The 27,274-nt window shown below is 41.7% G+C and overlaps 1 protein-coding gene across 1 annotated transcript in view; it reads right to left on the reverse strand.

Annotated features, from left to right (window-relative positions):
- Positions 1-904: 904 nt before the first annotated feature.
- LOC139660568 (serine/threonine-protein kinase D3-like) overlaps positions 905-27,274 on the reverse strand; it is a 29,759-nt gene continuing 3,389 nt past the window's right edge. Inside the window, exons 2-15 of the mRNA XM_071538741.1 lie at positions 26,265-26,457; positions 24,038-24,115; positions 23,419-23,575; positions 22,833-22,956; positions 20,578-20,655; positions 15,701-15,977; positions 9,052-9,104; positions 8,685-8,757; positions 7,581-7,687; positions 6,577-6,738; positions 5,650-5,748; positions 5,237-5,504; positions 4,223-4,308; positions 905-2,928 (exon numbers count right to left, since the gene is read on the reverse strand). Of these exons, the coding sequence (XP_071394842.1) occupies positions 2,755-2,928; positions 4,223-4,308; positions 5,237-5,504; positions 5,650-5,748; positions 6,577-6,738; positions 7,581-7,687; positions 8,685-8,757; positions 9,052-9,104; positions 15,701-15,977; positions 20,578-20,655; positions 22,833-22,956; positions 23,419-23,575; positions 24,038-24,115; positions 26,265-26,457 (1,929 nt within the window). The 3' untranslated portion in view covers positions 905-2,754. The remainder of the gene's footprint in view (positions 2,929-4,222; positions 4,309-5,236; positions 5,505-5,649; positions 5,749-6,576; positions 6,739-7,580; positions 7,688-8,684; positions 8,758-9,051; positions 9,105-15,700; positions 15,978-20,577; positions 20,656-22,832; positions 22,957-23,418; positions 23,576-24,037; positions 24,116-26,264; positions 26,458-27,274) is intronic.

A 27,274-nucleotide genomic window follows, 5' to 3' on the forward strand; every position in this document is an offset into this window, starting at 1 on the left:
TTTAACTTCAAACTGAAGTGATAGGAATGATGCGTTTGGGTGCAACAGCGAGTTGGAGGATTGTTCAGCGTTGGCGGAGGTTTGCGCTCTCTGACTGCCTTCTGGTTCATATGAAGTGAGGCCAAAAACAGTTTTCCAATTTGGTTGGTAAATGAATTTCTATTCTATTCATTTCTATTCTGGAGGTGTTGTGTGTCTAATTCAACCTGATTCAACTGATATTTATAAAAAACTGTAGGTTTGCTGTTCACTTAGTCCCTAATAGTGATTAACACTATGAGTGATTAAGTGGTATCCAAGTTTTTAAGGGCCTTGTTTTTCTTCGTCAGTGTCTGACAGCTAAAGCCACAGACAGGAGACACAGGCCTCTTATTATGGATTAATACATGGACATTTGTCTGCATGGAGACTTTATTTATTTTTCTGTTTTTCCATCACAGAGCGCGCGGTCTTTGTCGTCGCCCGGCCTTCAGGCAGGACTGGCCTTGAGTCGGACCGTCTCTCCACACCCGACGCTGCAGGATGAACGAACGATTAGGACAAACACAGCAGAACAGAAGCGAGAAGGGAGGAGAAACACGGCTGTGAACGCTTCACATCTGTACGAACAGAGAGGAAATAACACATTTAATGCTTGAGGAGAAGTTGTGGTTGAGCAGAAAATCAATATGTGAATTTTAAGTTTGTTGTTCCTCTCCATATCTCCAAACACAGTCCGGTCCGGTCCGGTCCGGTCCGGTCCCACACCGCCATACTGCAGCTGACATCGACAAATAATCATATTGTGATTAGTTTGCAAAATATTGCGATTGTGATACAAATTGCAATACAGTAATACAGACTGATTTTTCAATATTTTAGATTTCAGCCAACAAGAAACACTTTTAATCAAAAAGTGAGTTGCTTAAAATTTGCAATTTAGTTTATAGGTCAGAAATCGGGTTCAGCAGCATAAAATAATTGCAGCCTCTTGTGATTTGGAAATTGAAGTAGATCATATTGTAGTTTTCATGTTTTTTCGATGAATATCTCCACACCTTTTACCCTGAAGTACTTCACCCTCTCTTTTACTCGCACAAAATTTCTCTCATTTTAAAAAGAAATCCCTTCTACCTCTCACTCTCTCTCATTTTTATTTCCCTCCCCAGCACTTCTCTCTTATCTGATCTTTTCATGACTGCAGGCGTATAGTCAGGGCACTGAAGCCTTGACCTTTGACCTCCTTACTACTGGTTGCTTGTAATGTTGGTGATCTAGGAAGTGAAATTTATTCTACTGCTGCACTAATTGTAAGTCATTCTGGATAAGAGCGTCAGCTAAATACCTAAAGAGTAAAATTCCAAAGTGTAAAATGTACATTTCCCTAAGTTTACCATTCCACCTTTAACATTTTCACATCAAAACTCAATCAATCAATCAATCATCCACTTGACGCCGACGATGTTCTAGCAAAAATATAAAACTTCTGGAGTAAATTCTCAGGCTGGAGTCACGCCAGGCTCTACTGGAGAGCCGTTTTCTCAGGCAGTTTCTACAGAAACACAGTAAGACGATAGCAGCTCCTGATTCCCAGCTAGTCTTCATTCAAGGCCTCCGAGGGAGCCGGAGTTTAAAGGGGAAGTACGCTGAAAATGACTCTGGCTTTGTTATTCTGCAAAAGTAGACGTTTTCGTAGAATATCCTAAAATGTTCTTCAGCAGGGCAGACGCTCGCTGTCTTGGGGAACTGAACCCAAGTTTTAAGAGCTTTGAGTATTCAAGATCGTATGGAAAGCCAAGTTCCCGTACCTGTTTTAAACCTGTATCTATAATGATTTTTTTTTCTCATAATTCTACCTGTTAAAATAGAGTCAGGAAAGTGACTCCGTTTCAGACATATCAGGCCAATTCAGTGATGAAACAGATGATGAACAGAAAAAAATCTTGGGGAAACTTTTAGGAAAGCATTTACTTTTGCGGAATAACAACCTAAAAGTCAGTTTCAGTGGAATTCCCCTTTAAAGGAGTTACCCAATAGTGCAAAGACATCCCAACAAATAACAACTTAAAAAAAAAAAAAACCTTAACCTTACAGCCAGTACATATTCAAGACATAACGTGTTTTGAGTGAAGTGTTCCAGTTCAAAAAACGTCACATGGGACAATTTCAAAGAACATTTTGAAAAATAGCACTCTCGTTGTAGATTTACAACATCTCTACACGGTTTTATGAGATTTCAAATGTAATAATGACATCATAAAAATACGCAATTTGAGCTGAAAAAAGTCCTTTAAGTCTCTAGGATTTGGTCCGAATGTTTTAGCTAGCCCTTCCACGGCTTGACTGGCAGTGCAGAGGTTTATTCAAGAGACTGAATGTTGAATTCTGGGAGAATCCCTCAAACATCCAGGCTTTGTCTCTCAGGCTCACAAAGTCTGTATATTATGGCTTGTAGAAAAAGGCAGTGAGTGGAGGAAAAGGTAAAATGCATAAAGTGTCTGGAATGTTAGGAAATCAACCTGAATGTTGTCGGCGCTCACAGCGAGTTCCCGTGTCACAGTGTCCTCGTATGCAGGCGCCTGGACGGAGCATTCTCGCTTTCCCACGATGCAGTGCAAGGCCACGCCCTTAACGCACACCCGCGCGGCCTTTTGAAAGCTCACGGTCTCCACGGCGACAGGCTCCAGGAGAGAGTATCCGCCGCAGCCCGGAGGGATTTGCCCCTCGTCCGCCGCTTCCTCTGGACGGCGTGGGGATTGTGGGTCCTCCGGGCCACTAGGGGTCCTCCTCCATGTCGTCCAGGTTGGGCGCCATGATGAAGTGCTTGGGGTAATGGAGGCCTTGCTCGTCGGCGTACTCCTCCCAGCGGGCGTCGTCGCTTTCGTGGGTGATGTAGCGCTCTCTCCGCCGGGTCTCGAACTCCCTGAGGTCCAGCCAGGTCTGGTAGTCCTGCGTGAGGAACGGCAGCATCGGTTCAGCCTCAGTCAATCTCGGAACCCATCGTCGACCCATCGAACCCACCGGTGTAGCCAGCGGACATCCGGGCCAAGACTTCCCCTTCCGTGCGCCGGTCATTGTTTACAGTCCGATTAGCAACTTGAGACGCGAGAATGGAGTCGGAGTTGAGAGACGACGTCTCATATGCAGATATCTGTTTATAGAGATTAGCCCAAATGTCGTCTGGACCTAAAACACCTACAAAAAGTATCGATGTTTGTGTTTTGTGTGGAGAAACGTTCGACTCTCGCGTCTCAAGTTGCTAATCGGACTGTAAACAACGACCGGCTCACGGAAGAGGAAGTCTTGGCCCGGATGTCCGCTGGCTACACCGGAAACCCCCAAATTTTGTCCGTCGCCCCCAGAGTCTAATCGTCGTCAGACCGATAGACGATGAGTTCAGAGATTGAGCCTCAGTAAGCTAACAGGCATCGCTAAGAACCTGTTGTACTGGCTAAACTGAATGGCTGTGCATCTGTAAGTTGTTGAATACGGTGAATATTTTTTACGATGCACGTCTACACTCCTAGGCTCTTACTACAGTGCAACTGTTGACATGTTCTCAAACAAAGCAGTGGCATTGAGGAAATCTTAGGCGATCATGAGGTAAACGCTGGACTTTTAGACCAATAGGGCAACCGGGCTACACAACACTTGGATTATGCTGCATGAGCTATTTGATTGACATTCATTCACTTTTGGGAACTGTAAAAAGAAAAATAAACTGTAAAAAGCCCCGTTAACTTCAATAGTTCAGGAGAAGGCTGAGGTGGAACTACAGGGGCCAGCTTGCTCTGTGTTTGGTTTTCAGACAAACTTCAATGGAGTTCAACAAAGAGGAGGAGAACACAGGAATGCTGCTGTATCTCCAAAATTCCAAAAAAGCATTCAAGGCAAATCTCTCTTCTTGTGATGATTAACATTATATTACAACATTCCAAATTTAAAAAGCGCACCAAACGTGTTGTGGCATACCTGTCTTTATCAGGGAGCATCGAAGCACTTTTTCAGAATTTTGCTTGCAATAAACTTCAATGGAGTTTCCACAGCCATGGAGGTGAGTAGTTAATTACTGAACTATTCCTTTCACATACTACAAGACAATCTGGTATGACAGTAGACTAAAATGAAACACACTACAAGTAGACGCTGAAAGCTGAAGCGATGCCGTCCCCTTGCTCTTGTATCTTTCCTGTCATGCTGCATTGGATACTAATTGTTTGGAAAATAAAGACATTATAATTACCTGAAGCCAGGGGTGGCTGAGAGATTTGTCCACGCTGTAGCGCTTCCTCATCTTCACCTGCAGCAGGTTATTAATCAGGTCTATGGCTGTGGGGAAGGACAAACACACAGCGTGAAAGTCAACACAGGAAATTAATTTATTAATCTGATATCTTTCTATGCAGCCATGATGCTCCCTTCTCTGAGGAGTGTCCCAGCCAGACAGAAAAAACTGGTAACTGCAACTTTTGTTTTTCTAATCCGAAATGAAAGTTTCCACAGTCTTATATGTGTTGCGTGAGTTTCCCGACCCTTGAGCCCTTGAAATCCTTGAAACCTCCATTGTAAAAAAATCACAGTTTTCATCATACACTACATTTACTGTATGTCTCAATTCCATTTTTAAACCCTGACTTCCATTTTAACCATGACATTTAAATAGGTTTCTGTCCATCTTTTCATGATAGAAACAACTTCAAATACAGAAATATAAGGAATTCTAAAACAATTTCCCCAAAATATCACAATTGCATGGTATGGACTTTGTCTTGAGTCCATACCATGCAGTTACCAGTCCACTTTTTTGGTGTCTTAGAGTTGTCCAGTCACTATTTTGACTCTGCTATTAGATGTTGACTCGACTGTTTTCCGCGTACCTATTTTATTTCCAGCACTACAAACATTTTGAGGCATTCATTTAAGGGAATGTTATGGTCCTCAAACCTCTATGTAATTAATTTATTTTAATTAATATTACTTTTACATTTGGAAAGACATGTTCACTGTTCATTTCCTGTTTTGGTCTTGAATAGGAATCAATTTCCTCTGGTCTGAGGCTTGACTTGGTCTCGAACCCCTTTGGATCTGGTCTTGAGTCAAACTCCACTTGACCTGGTCTTAGAACTGACTTAGACTTAAGGTGGTCTTGACTGCAGCGCTGATGCTACGTTTACATCACAGCTACATTTGTAGACCCAGATTCTGTCTTCGGTAGAGATTATGTATTCGGTCCATGAAAACCCCAGACGTCCCTTACCCTCTCCGGAGATGTCCTTCCAGGGGTTGGGTGGGTACATGAAGGCGGCGTTCTGGATCTGGTCGTTGATGTCCTCGTCCTCGTTGAAGGGAAACGTTCCGCTCAGACTGACGTAGACGATGACGCCGACCGACCACATGTCCAGAGAGCGGTTGTAGCCTTTGCTGCGAAGCACCTCGGGGGCCAAATAGGCCGGGGTGCCGACCACCGAGCGCCGGAAAGACTTTTCCCCGATGATACGAGCAAAGCCAAAGTCACAGAGCTTCACCTGGAGAGAGGCAGGGGAGTGGAGTCAGTAGTCTTTCACATCTAATAGTTAAGGTTGTAAATGTAGTATTTTGTGTTACTCAAAATTAACAGTTAACAGTTACAAAAGACCGTATAATATTTGTAGAATTAGAAGATGTTCCAACCTGAGGGAAGGGTTCTGCGGAGGCCAGGAGAACGTTCTCAGGCTTCAGGTCACAGTGGACGATGTTCTTGAAGTGAAGATGTCTGAGGGCCACCAGGATCTGTGGGCACCAAAGGTACAAATTCACCATCCAATCATGAATTGTTAAAATTTGCTAAAATTGTTACCTAGATTTAATTCTACTTTGTTGTCAAATTTCTATGAAATTTATTTTGCATTGCAAGCCATCTTCAGTTTAACATACAGAGAGTTAGCAGCTCACTACATACTAAAACAGACAGGAGCAATACAATTTAAATCACACTCCAAATTAGAGAAAACAACAACAGGATTGATGTTGATCCATAACGTTAGCTAATGTTCGCAGTCAGCTTCTTCATGTTGTTAGCTTTATCTCCAAATCAGCTAGGTCTAATTATAGAAATTGTAGCCAACTAGTTTTAACATTAGCAGTTTTAAACAGCTAAAATAACCAAACGCTAGCATTAGCAAGCAGACACAGCTAGCATAAAGAGTTTGACTATCAAAGAAGTTTGGCTAAGGATATGAAGCATAATGTTAGCACATTACTAATACTAAACATAAATGCTGTAAATACTGACAATAAGTATAAGACCGAGTTGTTTGGAGATTATATAACATTAACAACATGAAGTAGCTGATTGCTAATGTTAGCTAACGTTATGGATCAACATCAGTCCAGTTGCTGAAGCCTTTCATTTGAACTATCTCCAGCTCTGCTCATCTTTCGACAATACAAGGATAATTTTGGAGTATATTTTAAAAAAATATTTGTCTAAAGGCTGGTTGAGTTTCCATCTGCGTCACCGTCATGTAGGGTTTCCCACCCCGAGTGGAGTATGATGTAAATCAAATATGGCCGCCATGTGAACAAAGAGAATTCGTCGTCCAAAGCCTCCTCACTGACCTGTGTGACCAGGAACTTGGTGAGGCGTTCGGGCAGCCGGCTCTTCTCGCTGGATAAGATCATCTCCAGCATGTCACCGTGAAGCTTCTCCATGACCACGAACACCCGCTCCGGGGTCTCGAACATACACTCCAGGTTCACGATCCCCGGGTGGTGGAGGTTCTGTCAGGAACACATCAGGAATATTAACAGAACTTCACACACTAAGATGTAACACTAAATATTAGACTAAATCTGAAAGATTCATTCACACTCTGAGACAAAGTTTTAGTCAAGAAGAGTGTGGAGACTACGTGACGTGATTAACAGGATACAATTTTGACATCATTTAAAAGTTTTGACTTGGTTGGTTTTAAAGCTGTTTCCAAAACCAGGTTTCAGGGGATTATTATTAACTGTTTATGAAATAACTTTCCATTAAGTCTGTGTAGATTAATTTCAGTCATACAGTAAGACGTCCAAAAAAAAACCCAATAGAAACAAAATCCACTGGACTTAAAATGAAGCGTGAAGACGTTTCACCACTCATCTGAGAGGTGAGCTGTCATTTTAAGTCCAGTGGAATTTGTTTATTTTGTTTTTTTTTGACAACTTTCCATTAATGTAATTAACGTAATAACAGTTTGCAGTAAATAGTGTAATAATCCTTGTGGTCAATCAAGCTTTTGCAGTCGAACATCTTCATACAAAAACTCTTGGAAAGTGTGGCTCTTCCGGTTTTATGGAGGTGAAATATTTCAAAACGCTGCAAACATGTAGAGAATGTGCACATTTCTGTACACATTCTCTACATGTTATGTCAGTTTGTAAATCTGATCATGTGAATAATATCCAGTCATGCATCTGCTAATCTATAAATCTGTCAATGGTCAACATAGCGAGAATTCTTTCCAGCCATGACGAAGACGCTGTACCTCTAGTCTGCTGTAAGGATCCGATTTCCCCTCGAGGATCATTAAATTTGATCTTACTGTATTTTATCTGGTAATACAAGTCTGTCCCACCTGGAGAATGGCCACCTCATTCCTCAGCTGGCTCTCCTGTTTGGTCGGAAACCTCATTTTGTCGATGATTTTGATCGCCACGTCTCTCCCGGTCTTTCTGTGTTTACCTACAAAAGACAGGGAAAGGAGAAAGGGGTGAAATTTCAGCCATCTCTCCACCAACTGCATCAAATTTTTACTATCCCGTTTTCATGGTAATTCTGCTTTATTAGACAGTATGCAGTGGAGCGACAGGAAAGATGGGAGAGGGAAAACGGGATGACGTGATAAAGGTCCTGAGCACATGGTAGATTCCTCATTCCCCTGACCAGAGGGACCGACTGTAGCAATTTTCAATATTTTTTTTCCTACATTTTGAGACAGAAGATAATTTCTTGAATCGTCCAGGACTCTTCTCATGTTTTGCATGAGGAGGATCAACTGCTGCCCTCTGGGAAACGCTTCAGGGTGCCATGTTGCAGGAGGAATAAACACAAGCACTCCTTTGTTCCTTACTCCATAACATTGCTCAATCAACAGAGGAGTGCACGGAGGTGATTTTTTTTTTTTTTCCCAGCAGGTGTCGTGTCTACTGCATTATGTCATTCTGATGAGGTGTTTGTTCAAAACTATCATGTTTTTTTCAATGTTGTATCATGTACTTTAATGATGGAGCATGTCAGGCAAGACAAATTTCCATGAGAACAGATAATAAAGTATTATCTTATCTTAATAAAAGTTTATCTTCCCTCACAATGAAATTGGAGGAGGGACTACGGATTGGACCCGGTCCGTCAATCCGTCCCTCATGCACAATATCATTCTTTAAAAGTGTACTTATTGGCCCAAGGGAGGCGCTACAACCTTTGTTTATTTGTCTGTACGTCACACACAGTATCTTGGACACTGCTGATCTGGTTTCCGTGAAATGTAAAGGAACGATGCGTCTCTTTGTGCTGTTCCCACATTTTCAAAATGTTCCAACTTACTGCCCCACTACAACTCTGCATCATTCATTGGGGACGACATGGTTACTGATTACTTTGAATAGCAAAGAAAGGAAAATCAGCAGGCGTCCCATTAGAGAGGAAACTGGAGATACAAAGGAACCTCAGCCTGTCTCACCTCCATAGACGATCCCAAACTGCCCAGAGCCCAGAACGTCATCAGCAAAGATCTGGTACACTGAGCTGATATCCTGAAGGAGAAAGAAGACAGAGAACAGAATCAGACACTGAAGTCATTTGCTGTCTTTCTTACTTGAATTTAAAACTTTTCCAAGCTCATTTGTGCATTGAGTGTGTTTCATGACTCTTGGGCCTTTGAAACTTGTCAAATCCCTGAGGTATAATTTCAAGGATACATCAGTGATAAAAAAACAAACAAACATTGCTTCTTTCCCGAGAAATGGAATGGTTTTTGTCCAAAAACAACTTTGCAATCATAGAAACAGTCTAAAAAATACAAGGTATGAATGATGATAAGCACGTACCACATTTTCCTGTATCTGGGAGTTGGACACCGATATGCTGATGGAGAGATCCTCTGAGGAGACACCAGACAAAATACATGTAAGTTTATAAACCGAGAGATACTGTAACACACAACCGCACATTTCCGAACAAATTTTGAAGACCCCCCCCCCCCACTTCCAATCATTTGAGACGTGTGGCGTTCTATTGTGCAAACTGTCAAATCATTAAAATCTCATTTCCCACATTTCCTTCTTTGTGAAAGAAAGAGCTCACAGAGGAAACCTCCTATCTGTTGTTGGGATCAGGCTGGAGAGCGAACCGGCAGATTATTTGTTCAGCAAGTGATGAAAGAGCATTGAGGATGTGTCCAGCTGGGACGAGGATCCCCAATTATTGTTTCATTTTTTTCTTCTTCGTGTTCTCTCATTTTTATACGTGCAAATAAAGGAACTCGCCTAAAAGAGACACGTGAAGTCGGGGGCGTATCTATGTTCCCAGGGTCCTAAGTTCCCAAGGTCCTATGTTCCCAGGGTCCTATGTTCCCAAGGTCCTATGTTCCCAGGGTCCTATGTTCCCAAGGTCCTATGTTCCCAGGGTCCTAAGTTCCCAAGGTCCTATGTTCCCAGGGTCCTATGTTCCCAGGGTCCTATGTTCCCAAGGTCCTATGTTCCCAGTGTCCTATGTTCCCAGGGTCCTATGTTCCCAAGGTCCTAAGTTCCCAGGGTCCTAAGTTCCCAGTGTCCTATGTTCCCAGGGTCCTATATTCCCAAGGTCCTAAGTTCCCAGGGTCCTATGTTTCCAGTGTCCTATGTTCCCAGGGTCCTAAGTTCCCAAGGTCCTAAGTTCCCAGGGTCCTATGTTCCCAGGGTCCTAAGGTCCCCAGTTCAATATTCTGTTAACACACATTAACCCTCCTATTGTGTTCGGGTCAAATTTGACCCGTTTCAAGTTAAAATATTTCATAAATATTATCCACTTTTTTTCATTGGAACAAGGCTTCAAAAAACACAACAAAACCAATGGTTATCATTTTATTTGATTTTGAAGGTCTCTAAAAAAAATTGTTACATCTGTGGTGTTCCGGGTCAAATCTGACCCGGCAGAGAATATTAAAGAGTCTGGGTGGTTCTGTGGATAAAACTTTACTCAAACTCAGACTCAGACTCTTGGGGAAACATCTTTTTCAGGTTCCCATTATGTGCTGTATAGAGCTGGGGAACATAGAACCTTGGGAACATAGGACCCTGGGAACATAGGACCCTTTGTCATGTTCCCATTATGTGCCATATAAATCTGGGAAACATAGGAATGACTCCATGAACTCTTTGTCGCATGTCGGTACTTCTGTGTGACATCAGAAGCCGAGGACACGTTCCTGCAGAGCGGAGTCCGGAGTCCCGCGAGTGAATTTCCACTGATGAGCCGTTATCGATTTCAGATCTGCGGCCAGGCTCGATCAGGTCATCCTCTGAGATCGATACTAGCAGTCTGCCGTGGGAAGTCAGCGAATTAATAGTTAGGTCATCGGTCGGGTCATCATTCAGAGGACTTATGTAACTTTATTGACAGCGATATACAAGCTGGGAAGTTGATATCAGCCACCAGGCAAACGCTGACAATCTTTGACTTGAACCAGCCTTCATTCAGTGGCGATTTTCTATTCTACACATCATATTTGCCTGGAAATCGTCATTTATTCCTGGTTAATCCAATTCTTCTTGCCATATTTTATACTGTATGATTAATTGATTTGATTTTATTATAGTGTCACACCATACTGGTGCCCGGCCCACATGGGCTTACGAGACACTTTAAAACAAAGTGATCAAACAAAAGGCACAATACTGAAAACAGAGTGCATGTTGTCAGTACATCTACCATTCACCTTCAAATTACATTACAAACAATGAACTGTATCGTAGTATCCAATATCTCATTCACAATTCCTAATAAATAAGGATTCCTTCCTTCTTTCCCACACCTTAGTCAAAGTCAGGTTTTCTTTCATGTTTTCCTATACTGATATTCAATCTGTCGTCTGGTTAATTTAATGCTTTTTTGTTATGTATTCTGCTGTATGTATCAGTCGTGTGTTTAATTTGATTCTTTTTTGTCGTGCTCCAGAATTAGTATTTTATTGAATTTTTGTATAAACATGGTCACATTCTGGTCAACAAATCAAATGACTCCTATACATCTATAACATAATAATAATGACGATAATAATAATAATAACTAATAAATAAATAAATGGAAAAAAAAAAACCCACACAGATTAAATGTATATGCCTACATTAATATGCACCATAATCCCATCTAATTTACAAGCAACAGATTAATTCTCAGACATATAAAGAATGTGTAGTTGTGCTGTGTATGTGAGTATTATGTACATGGTATGTGTGCTTTATTTTGTCGCGTGACTGTCGTCTCTTCCTGTAAAAAGCCCAACGAGGGACGAGCGTCGGAAATTAGCAGTAGCTATAAATGCTGTGATGCATTACATTGGAAAATTGCTCTACTATTCTCTATGTATCCTGTATCTGTCCCTATTAAATAAATAGATAAATAAGTAAAACAGTGAAAGCAGCTGGTGAATTTTGTGAGTCCATCAGGCGCTGACGGACCAGCTGCTCTTTCCAAGAACCAAACAGAGCAGGTGAGTCCAGGTGAAAGTGATTATCCCTGATTGATTTCACCTGTTAAAGTGGGGTTCAATGATGTGCCACAAAGAACCAAGAGTATACTGATGTGGACAGAGGGGCCTGACAGGTTAAAGGATAAGGCCGGTGTTTTTAAATACATTTCTTACCGTCAACAAATCCTATGAAAATAACAAAATCAACAATGCGTTTGCTCTACTCCCGTTACTTTCTGACTTCCCACGTTCCGTTTTTAGCCTTCAACCCGGAAGTCACTGTAAGCTAAAAACCTTTAAATACAGCTCACAAAGACATAGTTTACATTTTAAAAATCGCTAACTGTTACCATGAAAAGTCAGGCTTATGTAGTTATTACCAAATCAAATTTAAATGGGAACAAATTCTTCATTACGCTGGGGGACTATTTTCTGTGCTACGGATCTACTTTCCGCTGTCCAGAGCAGCGGCATGGCTCTTTGACATGTTTTTTAATATTTTTTTTTAATACAATGGATTTAGATTTTGTTATTTTCATAGGATTGTTGACAGTAAGAAATGCATTAAAAAACACCAGCCTTATCCTTTAAAGTAGGATTTTGAAGCTTTGAGACAACTAGCATGTGGAGCAATAGGCAACCATGAGCCATGGAGGCCGAGACAAACAAAACACTACACCTGGTGATTTCACTGATTAGTTCCTGCTCTCTGATTGAAGGAGTGCTAATCAGTAAAATCACCAGGTGTTGTGTTCAGTTGGAACGAGAACCTGCCGATTCTTGGCTTTCCACACGGCTGCCAATCCCCGTCCCAAAGGTGTGATGTCACTTCCAGTTTGTTTTCTCTGGTCTGAAACATAGTGGAGGACTTGACTTTGTTGTTTTTGTAATTAGTTTGTTTAGGTTCACGCTGACAAATTACAAGCCGACCAGGGCATGGAAACAAAACAAGTCACATGGCTCACAAGTAGCTTGTTTATTGGACAGAGTTTTAGTGACCTGTCATCCTGTCTGGACTTGTCCGTCTCTTCTTCTGTGGTGTTCATACCAGTTAAGAACACATGAAGAAACAGCTGAATATCAGCATCAGTCCAGACTTCATTTTGTTCTGCTAGGCTTTCCGTCTCCTTCTACCCATAATCCCTTGTGTTTCGGGGTGGTTTCCTGTAGCTGGTTGGATTAACAAACTGCACCTCAGTTCTCTTGTTAGAGAACTGAGACTCGGTGCTGTTATTTGGTGCCACCAGAGTTCAGAGGTCATCGTTCTCACCTGGACAAACCAACTGAACTAAGGGAGGAAACACTGCAGAGTTCAGATAAACCGATCAGAACATGCTGGGTGTTGAACGCAGCCTCAGAGTATTTGAGTGTTTGTGTGTCGATGATCTTATCTGCTGCTGGAAGCTGGCCATTTGACACCAATCAGTTAGGTCATCGTTCAGAGAATTTATGTAACTTTATTGATAGTAATATATCTGTAACAGTGGTTCACTGTACTTGATAAAATGTCAGGTCAAATATTTCAATTTTCAACAACCTTACAGCATCTGATACACTTTTGTGTCCAATTATTCAATTACTACAATCAGTGGTAAATCATCTTTTAAATCACTTATTTCCACATTTATACGGACAGCCAGGCTTTTATGTGATTAGTGATTACTTCATTCTTATAATTGTATTTGCGTGCTTTAGTTTTCCGTAACGGCATTTTGATTAATTCCTGTATTTTTCTTGTTTGTCTAATTGGGTTTAATTTACTGTATTGTTGTACCTTTTGTCACTGGGGGTGTTAAAAAGGCTCCAGCCTGTATTTAAAATAAATAAATGCATACTGTAGTAGTTACTGTAATATTGTGACTCCAGAATATCAGGTTCAGCTCAAAAAGTTACAGCACTATCCATTAATTTATTGATGTGCATTTCAATAGTTTAATTTCAAAACACTATCCATTTTGGAAGGAAACGGTTGCTTGATATTCAGAAATTCAGTTGACTACATCTTCTAAAATCTCACTGTTTTGTAATTTAAGGCAGTGATTCTCAACCTTTTTCATATCAAGGACCCCTAATTTAGTCCACATTAGAGCCACGGACCCCCATTTAGACAGTCCCCCATTGAGATTTTGTCTTTCAGGCCCAAATCTGAGAATATTTTTTATTGTCAGATATGATTTTGTCCAGAATTACACGACTATCCGTATTGTAGGCAGAGAGATAACAGAGAAACTGTGATCAAAACAGTCATTCTTCTACATTCTCTAATTGTGTTAACTTCTTGTAAATGAAATAATGCTGAAGTTCAACAATTCATCAATTTGCTGGGGACCCCCTGGAACCTCCTCAAGGACCACTGGTGGTCTACGGACCCCATGTTGAGAACCACTGGTTTAAGGTCCTCAGATGACCAATAGGTTTATTGTCATGCCGTGCGATCAGGTGTTTCAAAAGCTGGGGATCTCGTTGTGGAATGAAACTCAAACTATTTTCAGAGCAGAAGTCACTTCAACCTGAGCTGAGTCAGAACGAGCTGGAGCGGAAAATCCTCCGAAATCCCTTCAATCACGTTAAAATGTCGGCGGCGGGTTTCCAGTGACGGGCCGGCGGCGGGTTACATAACAGCTGTCTCCCCGAAACAATATTCGGAAGCTCTCCGCACATAAATCCACAACGGCATCAAAACAGAACCCAGTCTCAGTCACACAGCAGCTCAGACTAATCTGGTTTAAGAAACGACTCGATGGGTGGAGCAAGGCACTAACACTGCCAGGGTTAGGGGTTCAATTCCCTGTGTAAGTCAATGATGCAGCTACAGAAAAATCTACAGAAATATCAGTCTGTCAACTTATTTTCTTTGCACATTTTATTTATTCATCAAAGAGCTGCTAACCCTAACAGAATTTCATCAGTCTGGGTTTCAATGGAGAGTTTTAGTGTCCCATGATGGTCTAAATGTTTCAGAAGCTTTTCCACCCTGATGAGAAGAAATGGAGATGGAGGAAACACTGAATACTTACATTTTTTTTGGCATGAAAATGGTTAAATTTAAAGATATTGAATATTGGTGCAAAATATTGGCTATCAGCAGCTTCAGTCTAATATCTAATCTCTAGCATCTGCCTTCAAATCCCATATCAAACCCTATTTCTATGGGTGGATGATGATACTTTTAATTTACGACTCCTTTGTCTTGTACTATGTTTTATGTACTTTTCCGTATTTATGTTTTACATATCTGTATGCTTTATATACATTTATATATTTTTATGCATGGCTGCAAGAAGAATTTCCCTTCAGAGACAACTGAACTGGACTGGACTGAACTTAACTGAACTGAACTAGATTGAACTGATTCTGGTAATAATAATAATAATAATAATAATAATAATAATAATGATAATAATAATAATGATAATAATAATAATAATAATAATAATAATAATAATAATAATAATAATAATAATAATTCTGGTAATAAGTTTGTGCAATAATACAACTGTTCAATAATTATTTAATTATTTAATTATTTATGCACGTATTTGTACATAATTCTTATTTCTCTTATTTCTATATTATTATTGTTATATATTGTAGCATAATGCACATATTTTACATATTTCTTATTTTCTTATTTCTATTTTTCTTATAATTTCTCTATGCTTATATATATATTTCTCTTCTAGAATGTGAGCAACTGCAATTTAACCAAATTTCCCTTGGGGATCAATAAAGTATTTCTGATTCTGATTCTGATTCTGATTCTGAACTGAACTGAACTTGGACTGAACTGGACTCGATTGGACTGAACTGAACTTGGACTGAGCTGGACTGGATTGGACTGAACTGAACTGAACTTGGACTGAGCTGGACTGGATTGGACTGAACTGAACTGAACTTGGACTGAGCTGGACTGGATTGGACTGAACTGAACTGAACTGAACTTGGACTGGATTGGACTGGATTGGACTGAACTGAACTGAACTGAACTTGGACTGGATTGGACTGGCCCGATGGTACTGGTTACTCACTGTGGTCCTTGCCCTGGCCGGGCCCGGTGCAGACGCTGGGCTGGGGGGTGACGGGCATCAGCGCCTGGCGGACGGCCTTCTCCCAGCTCTGGGCCACGTCCAGCCCCACGCCGGAGGCCGCCAGCACCGGGTTGTGGTGCAGGCCGCCGGTGTTCTCTCCCACGTAGTACACCATGTTGGCCGTGATCACCTCGAAGCAGTGGGGGTTGCTGCCCTGGGCCAGGCTGCCCAAGTCCTGAGCCGGATCCACCTGCAGGATCTCCGACAGGGGGATCTCCTGTGGGTGGAGGAGGAGGAGGGGTCAGAGACGTAAGGTGGCAGTCAGGGTGAAGAAACTACCACCAGCTATTAGCCAAACTCTGGTACATTCTGGTCACTTCTGTACCGGTCACTACAGCAGGTACAGAACTGACCAGAACTGGGACATTTTCTGAATCCAAAAGTGTGGACTACAGACTCGCGGCCTGAGCTCTATCCAATAAGTAGGTCTAGATGTTAAAAACGTACACAGGAATCCCCTCTTTGGCTGTTTTTCCGTCAGGCTTGACATTTGCCTTTCTTGTTGTTTTTCTTCTTCTTTCTTCTTCTCTAACCCTTCTGTCATCTGATTTAGAACACATCCGTAATGCGAATGTGAATGATGGGAAATATTCCCAGAGAGATCTGCAAGGTAGCGGACTCGCTGGAAGTCTGCATGGAGCGCCCCTAAAAGTCCGCATGAGAGCCTTTGCAGACTTGATGAATTTTGACAGCGGACAGCCCTAAAGCCTCCTGGACTTCACGGGAGCGCGAGTCCGGAAGTCTGCAAGCCCGCTGAAGTCCGGACATTTGGATTCAGCAAAAGTCTGCAGGTCCTTCTCCATTGTGAAAATCAGATCTAGCTGCTAAAAGCCGTTGAAGAGAAAATTTTGATTGCTGTCCCGTTCACAGTTCACATACCGGCTCGTCGATCAATAAGAGTCCAAGATTATGCAAAAGACAGTTTCAGCTAGCGCCAGTTCCCAGTCCGCTCTCAGCTCTCAGACTCAAATCTCTGCACCTACAACACATCTCCTCTCCTCAATCTCCAGGAAACTCTCCTTGTCATAAGCATTGTAAGAGTTACGTCAGCCAATAAGAAGGGTCCATGAGGCCGAGAGACGATCCGGTCGACTAGAAACGAGACTAGATCTCAACTAGTCCTCCCAACTCCGTTCTCTACTCCAAAAGATCCAAAGACCCTCTCCTCTTCTCCCTCCGTCCTGAACTGTGTGACGCTCATCAAATTTCAATGTTTAAAACTCGGCCCCTCTTCCTTCCTCCTCTGGCAGAGTGGGGGACCCCCAACCCCCCCCCCCCCCCCACCCTCCACTCCGACCCCACCATCCCCTCCTCCCCGCCAAGAGAACAAACATATGAAGAAGGATCGGCCCGGCGGGTCCAAGCCTCGGCAGCCGTCGGTGTCAGATGAACGGCTTGTGGTTTGCCAAGTTCACCACATGATAGAAAGCTCTCTGGTCGGTAAAAGGGAAGCCCCCCCCCCCCCGCCCCCCAACCCTCCCCCTTCTTCAAACATCCCTTCATCCCACCACCCTGATTAAAAGGCAGGACGCGCCTCCCCGGTTTGGGCACGAGGCAGCGTGGCGTCGGGCCAAAGAGGCGGCGGGGTCCCGACACGACCACAGATCTCTCCCGGCTTCCCCTTCCCTCACTCCGTCCGCCCCCGCCTCGCTCTTCAAACAAACGTGCTGCGGCGCTTTGTGTTAAAAGGTTAGCAGGTCGCCGGCAGATACGAGATGAAAGGAGGCGGGAGTGTACGGAGAGTATGAAGGAGAGAGAGAAACGACAGAGAGCCGAGCGCTGCGGCGGGAGGAGGGATGAAACTCGCACCTCCAGTCTTATAAAGCAGTGATTCTCAACCTTTTTCATATCAAGGACCTCTACTTTAGTCCACATTAGGGCCAAGGACCCCCATTTGATGAGATTTTGTCTCTCAGACCCAAATCTGAGAATATTTTTATTGTTAGATATGATTTTGTCCAGAATTCCATGACTATCTATAATGTAGGTAGATAGATAACAGAGAAACTATGATCAAAACAGTCATTCTTCTACATTCTCTAACTGTGTTAACTTCTTGTAAATGAAATATTGCTGAAGTTTAACAATTCATCAGTTTGCTGGGGACCCCCTGGAACCCCCTCAAGGACCCCTGGTGGTCCCCAGACCCCACGTTGAGAACCACTGTTATAAAGAACCTGTCTATTGGATATATCAGGACAAAAAACCCCCGAATTTCCTACTTGGAAATTTTACGTGAACAGTTTTCCGAGTTATGATGCAATAATAACCTTTAACCTTCTCAACATAGCTGAAAAATCACATTTTGTTCTTCTATACACATGCAGCTTTATTACAGGTTTGTAGTTGGCAGAATAACCATCACAACTAACATTTGTTTCAGTGAACTTCGTTGAATTAGCTTGTTGAGCTGCAGGGCGGCCATGTTTGTGTATCATTTGATTTTCTGACTAAATAGCACGTGAAAGCAACGCTGTTTAGCAGCTGACTTGGAAGACCTGGGTGACGGACTTTCCCAGCAGCACATGAACGCACCGTTAGAATGACAATAAAGGATTGCGTTTACATTTTTACGGAAGCTGAGAACGACCGTGATTGCAATTATTTTTTTAATGCTGTTATTGTTATCTCGAGATAACAAAGCTCGTTTTCTCGAGATAATGGGTTAATCTATCTTGTTATTTCGAGAAAACAAAAGGCCGATTTCTCGAGATCACTGGATAATTATGGAGAACTCGAAACTGAGTGTCTGGTTCATTTGATCACACCTGATTTCAGCCTTCAAGATCACTGTCATGACTGTCGGGGAGGATTCAGAACTGCTAGTCTTCTCCTTAAATGAAGAGGACTGATCTGAATGTTATCTCTAACAGAAAGACACAATGCAATTTCTGCCTGTGTTAGACCTTGATTGAAGTACAGTCTGATGTGTTGATCAATAATGGATACTCCTTGATCTGACATTTTCATCTAAATCAGTTGCTACAGTTGTCAAGATGCCATCTCTGCATGCTGGCACGGCACTCCTGATCTCTGATAAACATTATCAGTAATAAGAGGAAACAACATTTTGTTTTCTCGTGATAACGGGTTGATTATCTTGTTTTCTCAAGATAACGAGATAATTAACTTGTGATCTCGAGATAACAGCATTAAAAGAAATAATTGCAAATTGTGAATTTACCAGTTCAACAGTAGAATAATCCTAAATTCCTAGATCACCAACATTAAACACAACCAATAGTAAGGACCAGGTACTGTGACATGATGACGTTTTTGTAAATCTTTTTTTTCTCTTTTATTTTGAATGTAAATGCTACTTTTTAAGATTATTTCTTGGCATTTTATGCTTTATTTGTTGGCTGACAGTGAAGAGAGACAGGAAAGCGTGGGTTAAGGGGGGGGGGGGGGGGGGGGGGGTTTGACATAAGTCTCATTGTACGTCAGTCTGGATAAGAGTGAAAATGTAAATGTTCCTACTGCAGAACCATAAACCAAGTGCAGAACGCCCTCTCAGGTATTACTGCTATAATCTCCTCAAAACTCATCTTCTAGCTTCTGATATTCGCCCGGAGCTTGTTTATAAAAACACACACCACATAATCATCGATTTCACAGTTCGTCAGGGATTGCTGACTCAGTGTTTTCCTCGATGTTCTCCTGCCATAAATCTACTGCTGTATTTACTGTGGTACAGGTATATCGATGCTGCCAGTAGTCCTTGGCTGTTCCTCGTACTTCTTTGATCTCCATGACATCCATTAATCACAGAGAAGAGCATCCTCTCCTGTATCACTGCTGTGACAGGTATTACAGCTCAGTCTGTCAGACTATAGAATAACTGGCAACACATTACTTTAAGTTCACTGTCAGGTATCGCATGCAAATTCAAACCTGTTATATATTCGTAAATACACTGTTGTTGCAGTTCAGTCACACTGGAAAATTACATACATTACAATGCATGTAATTTGAATTTTCATATGACTTCATATGAATATATCTTCATATGTTATCAGCTGTACAGTTGCCACAGAAAGTATTCACCCTGTTGCGGTTTTGCACATTGTATGTATTATTATAGGAATAGTACCTGAGGTAGGGCTGGGCAATAATTCAATATTTATCGTCTTTCAGTAGAATAATATCGTGATGAAAACATTGATATCGAGTTAGCGTGATACATAATTCTGTTGTCTAAATTAACGCTAAAAAGCGAATACTAATAAAAAAAACACTCACAAAATGAGATCCAAAACAAATTAGGGAATATTATTTGAAAATTAAGAGTTCTACATACTTTAGTATTTACTATTTTACTTTACTATGCCATTTAACGCAATGAACATTCATTTGATTATTTAAAATGCATATGCTAGCAGATATCGTTATATATCAATATCAAAATAATTTCTTAGGATTATTGTGATGTTAATGTATTACGGCTTCTGTGGGTATGACGATGATGGTATGAGACACACATACTGCTATACATACATGAGAATAAAAAATAGGAGAAAGCAAGACAGATCATTGACTCGCTCCCTGGTTACCATAAGAAACTGATAGAGATCAATAAAGGCATGCGTCCGCTTAACTGAAACTGTCTATTGTATAAAGCCCATTATATCACACTCTGATTAGACTAATTAAAATGAAGTCATAATATCCTAATAATGAGCGTGTGATGTGAACACGGAGCTGAGTGTTGCTGTGTCAGCCTGACTCTCTCTCTCTCAGTCTCCTCTGGTTCAGTCTGAGCCGCTGCTTTGCTTGGCCAGCGGCTGAAACCAGATCCGGCTGCCTGGGTCGCCTACCTTGTAAAACTTGGCTCCACTTTCATTCTGAAACAGAGTCAGGCACTTGCTGTCCAGCCTCCAGTAATGCCTCTTCCTCTGAAAAAGGAGAAAACGTTTATTGAGTGTTAAACGTTCCAGATTCAGAATCACTTTAATCCCAGAGTCCCCAAAAAAAAACCAAAACATGGACAGCGGTTTGTCTTGGTGGAGTTGGAGCAGAGAAATATTGAAAACTTACACTCTGAATGCGTTGACATGCACATTAATATTCTGAATATGAGCCTCATCATGGCCAAAGTCTTAGTCTGGATCTTGTGTTTATATGGAGCGATCAGTCACCAGTGTTTCCATAAACCTGTATACATGGAGACAGTCCTCCTCCTGGCTCGTTAGTTTGATGCTCTAAACTCCATGGAAACAGCGCTGTTGATCACCAAACCAACAATAAACAGGATCTGGTGTTTTCATGCCAGAATATACCGGGTCATATCATCATATCCCAGCTAGCTCATGTTTTTCCTATTCGGGACGTGGGCTTATCCTGGTTATTGTAAATAGGTTATAGCGTTTACATGTGCCAACTCATACACAGAATATTTTATATCCCAAATATAAACAGGATATTAATGTGCATGTAAACGCACTCACTGACACATGTGGTACAAGACAGCAAGACATCACATATAGTATAATGCAAAGGAACAGGCTAAGGGTTCGTGTCAGGGTGTATACTGGTGTATATCAGGGTGTATACTGGTGTATATCAGGGTGTATATCAGGGTGTATATCAGGGTGTATGTCAGGGTGTACATTGGTGTATATCAGGGTGTATACTGGTGTATATCAGGGTGTATATCAGGGTGTATATTGGTGTATGTCAGGGTGTATATTGGTGTATATCAGGGTGCATATCAGGGTGTATATTGGTGCATGTCAGGGTGTATATTGGTGTATATCAGGGTGTATACTGGTGTATATCAGGGTGTATGTCAGGGTGTATATTGGTGTATATCAGGGTGCATATCAGGGTGTATGTCAGGGTGCATATCAGGGTGTATGTCAGGGTGTATATCAGGGTGTATGTCAGGGTGTATATTGGTGCATGTCAGGGTGTATACTGGTGTATATCAGGGTGTATATCAGGGTGTATATCAGGGTGTATGTTAGGGTGGCATATCAGGGTGTATGTCAGGGTGTATATTGGTGTATATCAGGGTGCATATCAGGGTGTATGTCAGGGTGTATATCAGGGTGTATGTCAGGGTGTATATTGGTGCATGTCAGGGTGTATATTGGTGTATATCAGGGTGTATATTGGTGCATGTCAGGGTGTATATTGTGTATATTGGGTATATCAGGGTGTATATTGGTGCATGTCAGGGTGTATATTGGTGTATATCAGGGTGTATATTGGTGTGTATCAGGGTGTATGTCAGGGTGTATATCAGGGTGTATATTGGTGTATATCAGGGTGTATATTGGTGTATGTCAGAGTGTATCTATATCAGGGTGTATATTGGTGTATATCAGGGTGTATATTGGTGTATGTCAGAGTGTATCTATATCAGGGTGTATATTGGTGTATATCAGGGTGTATATTGGTGTGTATCAGGGTGTATGTCAGGGTGTATATCAGGGTGCATGTCAGGGTGTATATCAGGGTGTATCTATATCAGGGTGTATATCAGGGTGTATCAGGGTGTATATTGGTGTATATCAGGGTGTATGTCAGGGTGTATACCAGAGTGTATTATTGGTGTATATCAGGGTGTATGTCAGGGTGTATATCAGGGTGTACATTGGTGTATATGAGGGTGTATGTCAGGGTGTATATTGGTGTATATCAGGGTGTATATCAGGGTGTATGTCAGGGTGTATATTGGTGTATATCAGGGTGCATATCAGGGTGTATATCAGGGTGTATATTGGTGTATGTCAGGGTGTATATCAGCGTGTATATTGGTGTATATCAGGGTGTATATCAGCGTGTATATTGGTGTATATCAGGGTGTATATTGGTGTATATCAGGGTGTATATCAGGGTGTATATTGGTGTATATCAGGGTGTATATTGGTGTATATCAGGGTGTATGTTATATCAGGGTGTATATTGGTGTATATCAGGGTGTATATTGGTGTATATCAGGGTGTATATCAGGGTGTATATCAGGGTGTATATCAGGGGGTATATCAGGGTGTATATTGGTGTATATCAGGGTGTATATCAGGGTGTATGTTATATCAGGGTGTGTGTCAGGTGGAGCGTCTCTCACCAGGTTGTCTCGGCTGGTATAGTGAACCATCCAGCCCTCTTTAACCACCGTGGAGCTTTTCCTCTTGGTGTGTTTGATGGACTGGACCACACGCATCAGAGGGATGTTGCTGCTGGTGCACGGGCTGCACACACACACACACACACACACACACACACACACACACAATAATAATTATGCCGGTCTACACCATCATACCAATTTTTGCGATCGATATTGATTTAAAGGCATCAAAATCTATTGAAAGACTTCATACAATGATAACTAATTTTCTACTAACTAATTCTAATTTAATTCTTTTTAAAATAGCAAATGGCTTTCCCAAACATTACATCAAAATTACACCCACTGGCATATGCTTTCATTCAACATAAAAAGGTACTGTATCATTTTAAGACAGGCGTCAGGATTATGGTTTGGTGTTGGCATTGAAAAGTTTCCAATTTCCCCTTTGACGTCCACATATCCCTGGTGTTATCACAGCGACCAGCAGACAGAAACGCACGACTCGACAGGTGAAACAGAATTTCAGACGGCCCGGCGAACCTGGAAAACCCCTAAAACCTGAAGGTGTTGGGTCGCTCACCTGATGGCTCTGAGCGTCTCGTCGTCCTTGTCGCCGTCGGTGCAGGAACTCTCGGTGAAGAAGAGCTTCTCGTCCATGCTGTGGCCGCACTCGCTGTTGACGTCGCTGTTGTCCACCTCCATGGTGGCCTCGGAGTCCAGGCTGGGGCTGGACGGCTCTGCGGACACGAGATCAGTGTACAGAGAACTGAGGCAACACGTTTTGACCGTAACATCTTCATCAGGGCAAGAAAGAAATGATCAGACACAAGATCAGTGTCTTTCCCTGCAGACTGTACTGTACAGACTGAAAAAGCAGCTCACTAACAGGGATAAATGAGCAGAAATTATGACAAATAATCAGACTGCAATTATTTTGTTGAATATTGCAATTGCAAGATAAACTGCAATACAGTATACAGATTTTTCCTTTTCTTTTTTTTGTAAAAAGTAACTAAATCCCAAACCCAAATCTGTGTAAAGCCTGACATCTAAGGGTAAAAAGCATGCTACTGAAATTGCCATCTGCTATTGGCTGGTCTTTGGTGCCAGGTGATGATGTCACCTTCTATAGAGTACAACGGGTGGTGACATCATCACCTGGCACCAAAAACCAGGCAGAAACTTTCAGGCCAACTCACCTCCGTTAAAGTCGACCTCACCAAGGCAGTCTCGTGGTACTTTGGCCGCACATCTCTTATGGCAGTTGAACTTACAATCTGAAGCAGAAAAAGGACAAATTTCAATCATTAAGGGTCCAGTGCAATAAGAATTGCATTCTTCAATTCCATTGTATAATTTAAGAAAAAAATACATTTTTGCACACCTAAAGGTCTTTGAGTGATAGATGCGTAGGACAACAACCAAAAAGGTAGATGCTGAGATAGGAATTGAACCCGCACACTTTCTATACTTGCATGATAATTTAATGCAACGTTTCGCATTGTGATGGTATAAAATTTAACAAAGGACCTATTAATGTAAAGTTACCCAAAGTATTATAAATGTCAGCATTGTGGAAATTTGACTAACGGCCTTTGAAAAACTCAACAGAATCAAACAGATTTAGAGTTCCAATCTACTTCCTGGTGTGAATGATGTCACCTACACCCAGGTTTTAATGAATGCTCCGATTGGTCAACAGTATGCATAGTTAATGAGGTGTCCCACAGTCTGGCAAACAGCGGCCAGCCACTTGCCAAACTAGTCCAAATCTCTGGGCCTCTGTTGTTGCTGGGAGCCGAAATTCCAACTCTGGATATTTGTTCCAAAGGAATCCGGTCTCAGTGGAAGGTTCCGGTCTATCTCAGTCCTACAGGCTCTGGACCGTCTAACCTTGGTGTCCTGTTTGATAGCAGTTTATGCCTTGAGCAATACATCACAAAGCTTGTCCAATCATGTTTTTATCACCTCAGAAATATTGCAAAAATAAGATCTATTTTAAATTTTAGAGATGCAGAAACTGTTGCTTTTATCTCCTCGTGTCCTTGATTACTGCAACAGCCTTTTCTCCTGTCTTAATCAAAACACTTTGAAACGACTACAGACTGTACTGAACAGAACCAAGAGGCAAGATCACATCACACCTGTTTCAGCCTCTTTACATCGGCTCCCTGTTTGTTTTAGGACTGAATTTAAGATCTTATTGATTACCTTTAAGGCTCTTTATGACCTGGCTCCACATTATATTTTAGACCTTTTAATCCCTTATGAACCTTTGCGTAGTTTGAGATCCTCGGGCAGAGGTCTTCTGTCCCTTCCAGTGTCCAGGCTGAAAACTAAAGGGGACAGAGCCTTTACCATCAGGGCCCCCGAGGCACTGGACCGACCTGCCCGAGGAAATCAGGCTGAGTCAGCATCTTCTTTCAAGTCTCTTCTTAAAACATACTTTTATCGGAAAGCATTTCCTGATTTTACCTGAGCTGCCTCCTTATTTTACTTGATTTTTATTTGTTTTTAATTTCATGTTTATTATTTACATTTTTATTTTTATTTGTTTATTATTTTTAATTCTGTGTTTTTACTCCCTTTGTGTTTATAATGTGTCTTTTTTTATGGCTTTTAGTTCATTCTAATCTCTCTGTGCTTCTAAAGGCCAGTTTAGACCAAAGATTCGTGACGAGACGAGTTGAAACTTACAACTCCTTGCAATGCGCCAGGTCTGCAACGTTCTGAAACCTGCCAGTTTACACCAATGCGACTAGACGAGACGGTGTATCGTTTCCATAGCAACGACTCTCTGTACTTCTTACTGCTGGCTTTTAGGCTTTTTTTGCAGCTGGATAATTTGTAGCGTCTTAACATATGAATGAGGACAGTGATAGTGAGTTACTTGCTACAGTTGCAGTTCTAGCATTGATGAAACGGCGTAAAAAAAAAAAACGAGAGGGTCGAGAATTTGGAGCCGTGCATGGGTGCTTCAACGGAATACCCAGGGGGCTTATGCAAATTTGCCGTGAACTTGAGACAGGAGATCTCCCCTCTTTTCTCCCGTCCATTCCCGGAGCGAATCTTTGGTCTAAACTGGCCTTAATGTGTTCTGTTTTATTGTAAAGCACTTTGTAACCGTGTTTTGAAAGGTGCTATATAAATAAAGTGTATTATTATTATTATTATTATTATTATTAACCAGCAAAAATTGAACAAAATGCTGCTCTGACTCTGGAGCCAATACTCTCTGTGGGTCCAAGTACTACAGGTATGGAAGAGACTAATCATATGTAGGTCCAAGATGCCAGGTGTAAAGGGGAGCTGTCATTCCCTGTGTAGCTCCATGGGTAGATTGTCAGTGTAAAATGTGATGTAAACTGTAATAACTTTCACTTTCATTCCCGACTCACGGCTCCAGTTCCGGTGCGAGTCTCGTACCTTTACACTGCATGCCCTGGCGGAAGAGGCCCTTCAGCAGGCGTTTGCAGTACTGGCAGATGGTGGGCCGGGTGTAGGTGTGGACAGAGAAGGTGTGAGGGACTTTGACCCGGCCCAGGACCATCTTCTCCATCCAGATGGGCCGGCCGCTCAGCAGGGAGTTACGCTTCCCGGCGCCCAGCAGGGGGCGCTGCTGCAGGGGCGGGAAGGAGCCGGGTCGGACAGGAGGGAGGGAGGGAGGAAAGGATGAAATGTAAAGGAACAAAAAGTAAGGAAAGAGGGGGGAAATTGTTTGATTATTCGTCTTTAGGAAGTCCAAATAGAAAGCAAAATCCAAAAAGGGGAAAATGTTCCTTTCATTACAGTCTTTGTTTCTGTCAGAATCAGAATCACTCACATCACTAAGCAGATTTCCAAAAGCCTATATATCCATTTTGGAAACAAATCATTACCTGAAGTCCATCATCCTAAAACTGTAAAATATAGAGGATCCAGTGTTATTTCATCTGTCAGCCAAGGATTTAAATTACCTACTGTTAGGGTTCGACCGATGATGGGTTTTTGAATGTTTTTGGACCAAAGCTGCCGACAGTGGATATTTTGTGCTGATGTTCAATATATTTTTTTTTTTCATGCAAAAACATCCATGTGGAAAAGCCTCTGAAACAGCATTGTGGGACACTAAAACTCTCCATTGAAACCCAGGATGATAATAACAATACAATAATAATAATAACCAGTGTAGTATTCATCAATTCTACAATAAATTTATGACCAAACAAACTGCATCACATCCATCATATCAGAGGTGGATGATGCTGACTGGCCGATATCTCCAATATATCTCATGTATATCTTATGTACTGTATTGCAACTCTACCTACTGTCCATTAAAAAGTACTTTAACTTATTTTAATTTCAGGTAATCATTTAGTAAGAGTCACATTTTTCAACCAGTGGCTGTCTTTTTTTTTTTTTTAGAACAAAAAGAAACATTCACTTGCATTTTA

This window comes from Centroberyx affinis, unplaced genomic scaffold (assembly GCF_046629955.1).
Source record: "Centroberyx affinis isolate AG114_WGS23_722 - 3 ecotype Tasmania unplaced genomic scaffold, CSIRO-AGI_Caff_v1 ptg003342l_1, whole genome shotgun sequence".
Classification (NCBI taxonomy): domain Eukaryota; kingdom Metazoa; phylum Chordata; class Actinopteri; order Beryciformes; family Berycidae; genus Centroberyx; species Centroberyx affinis.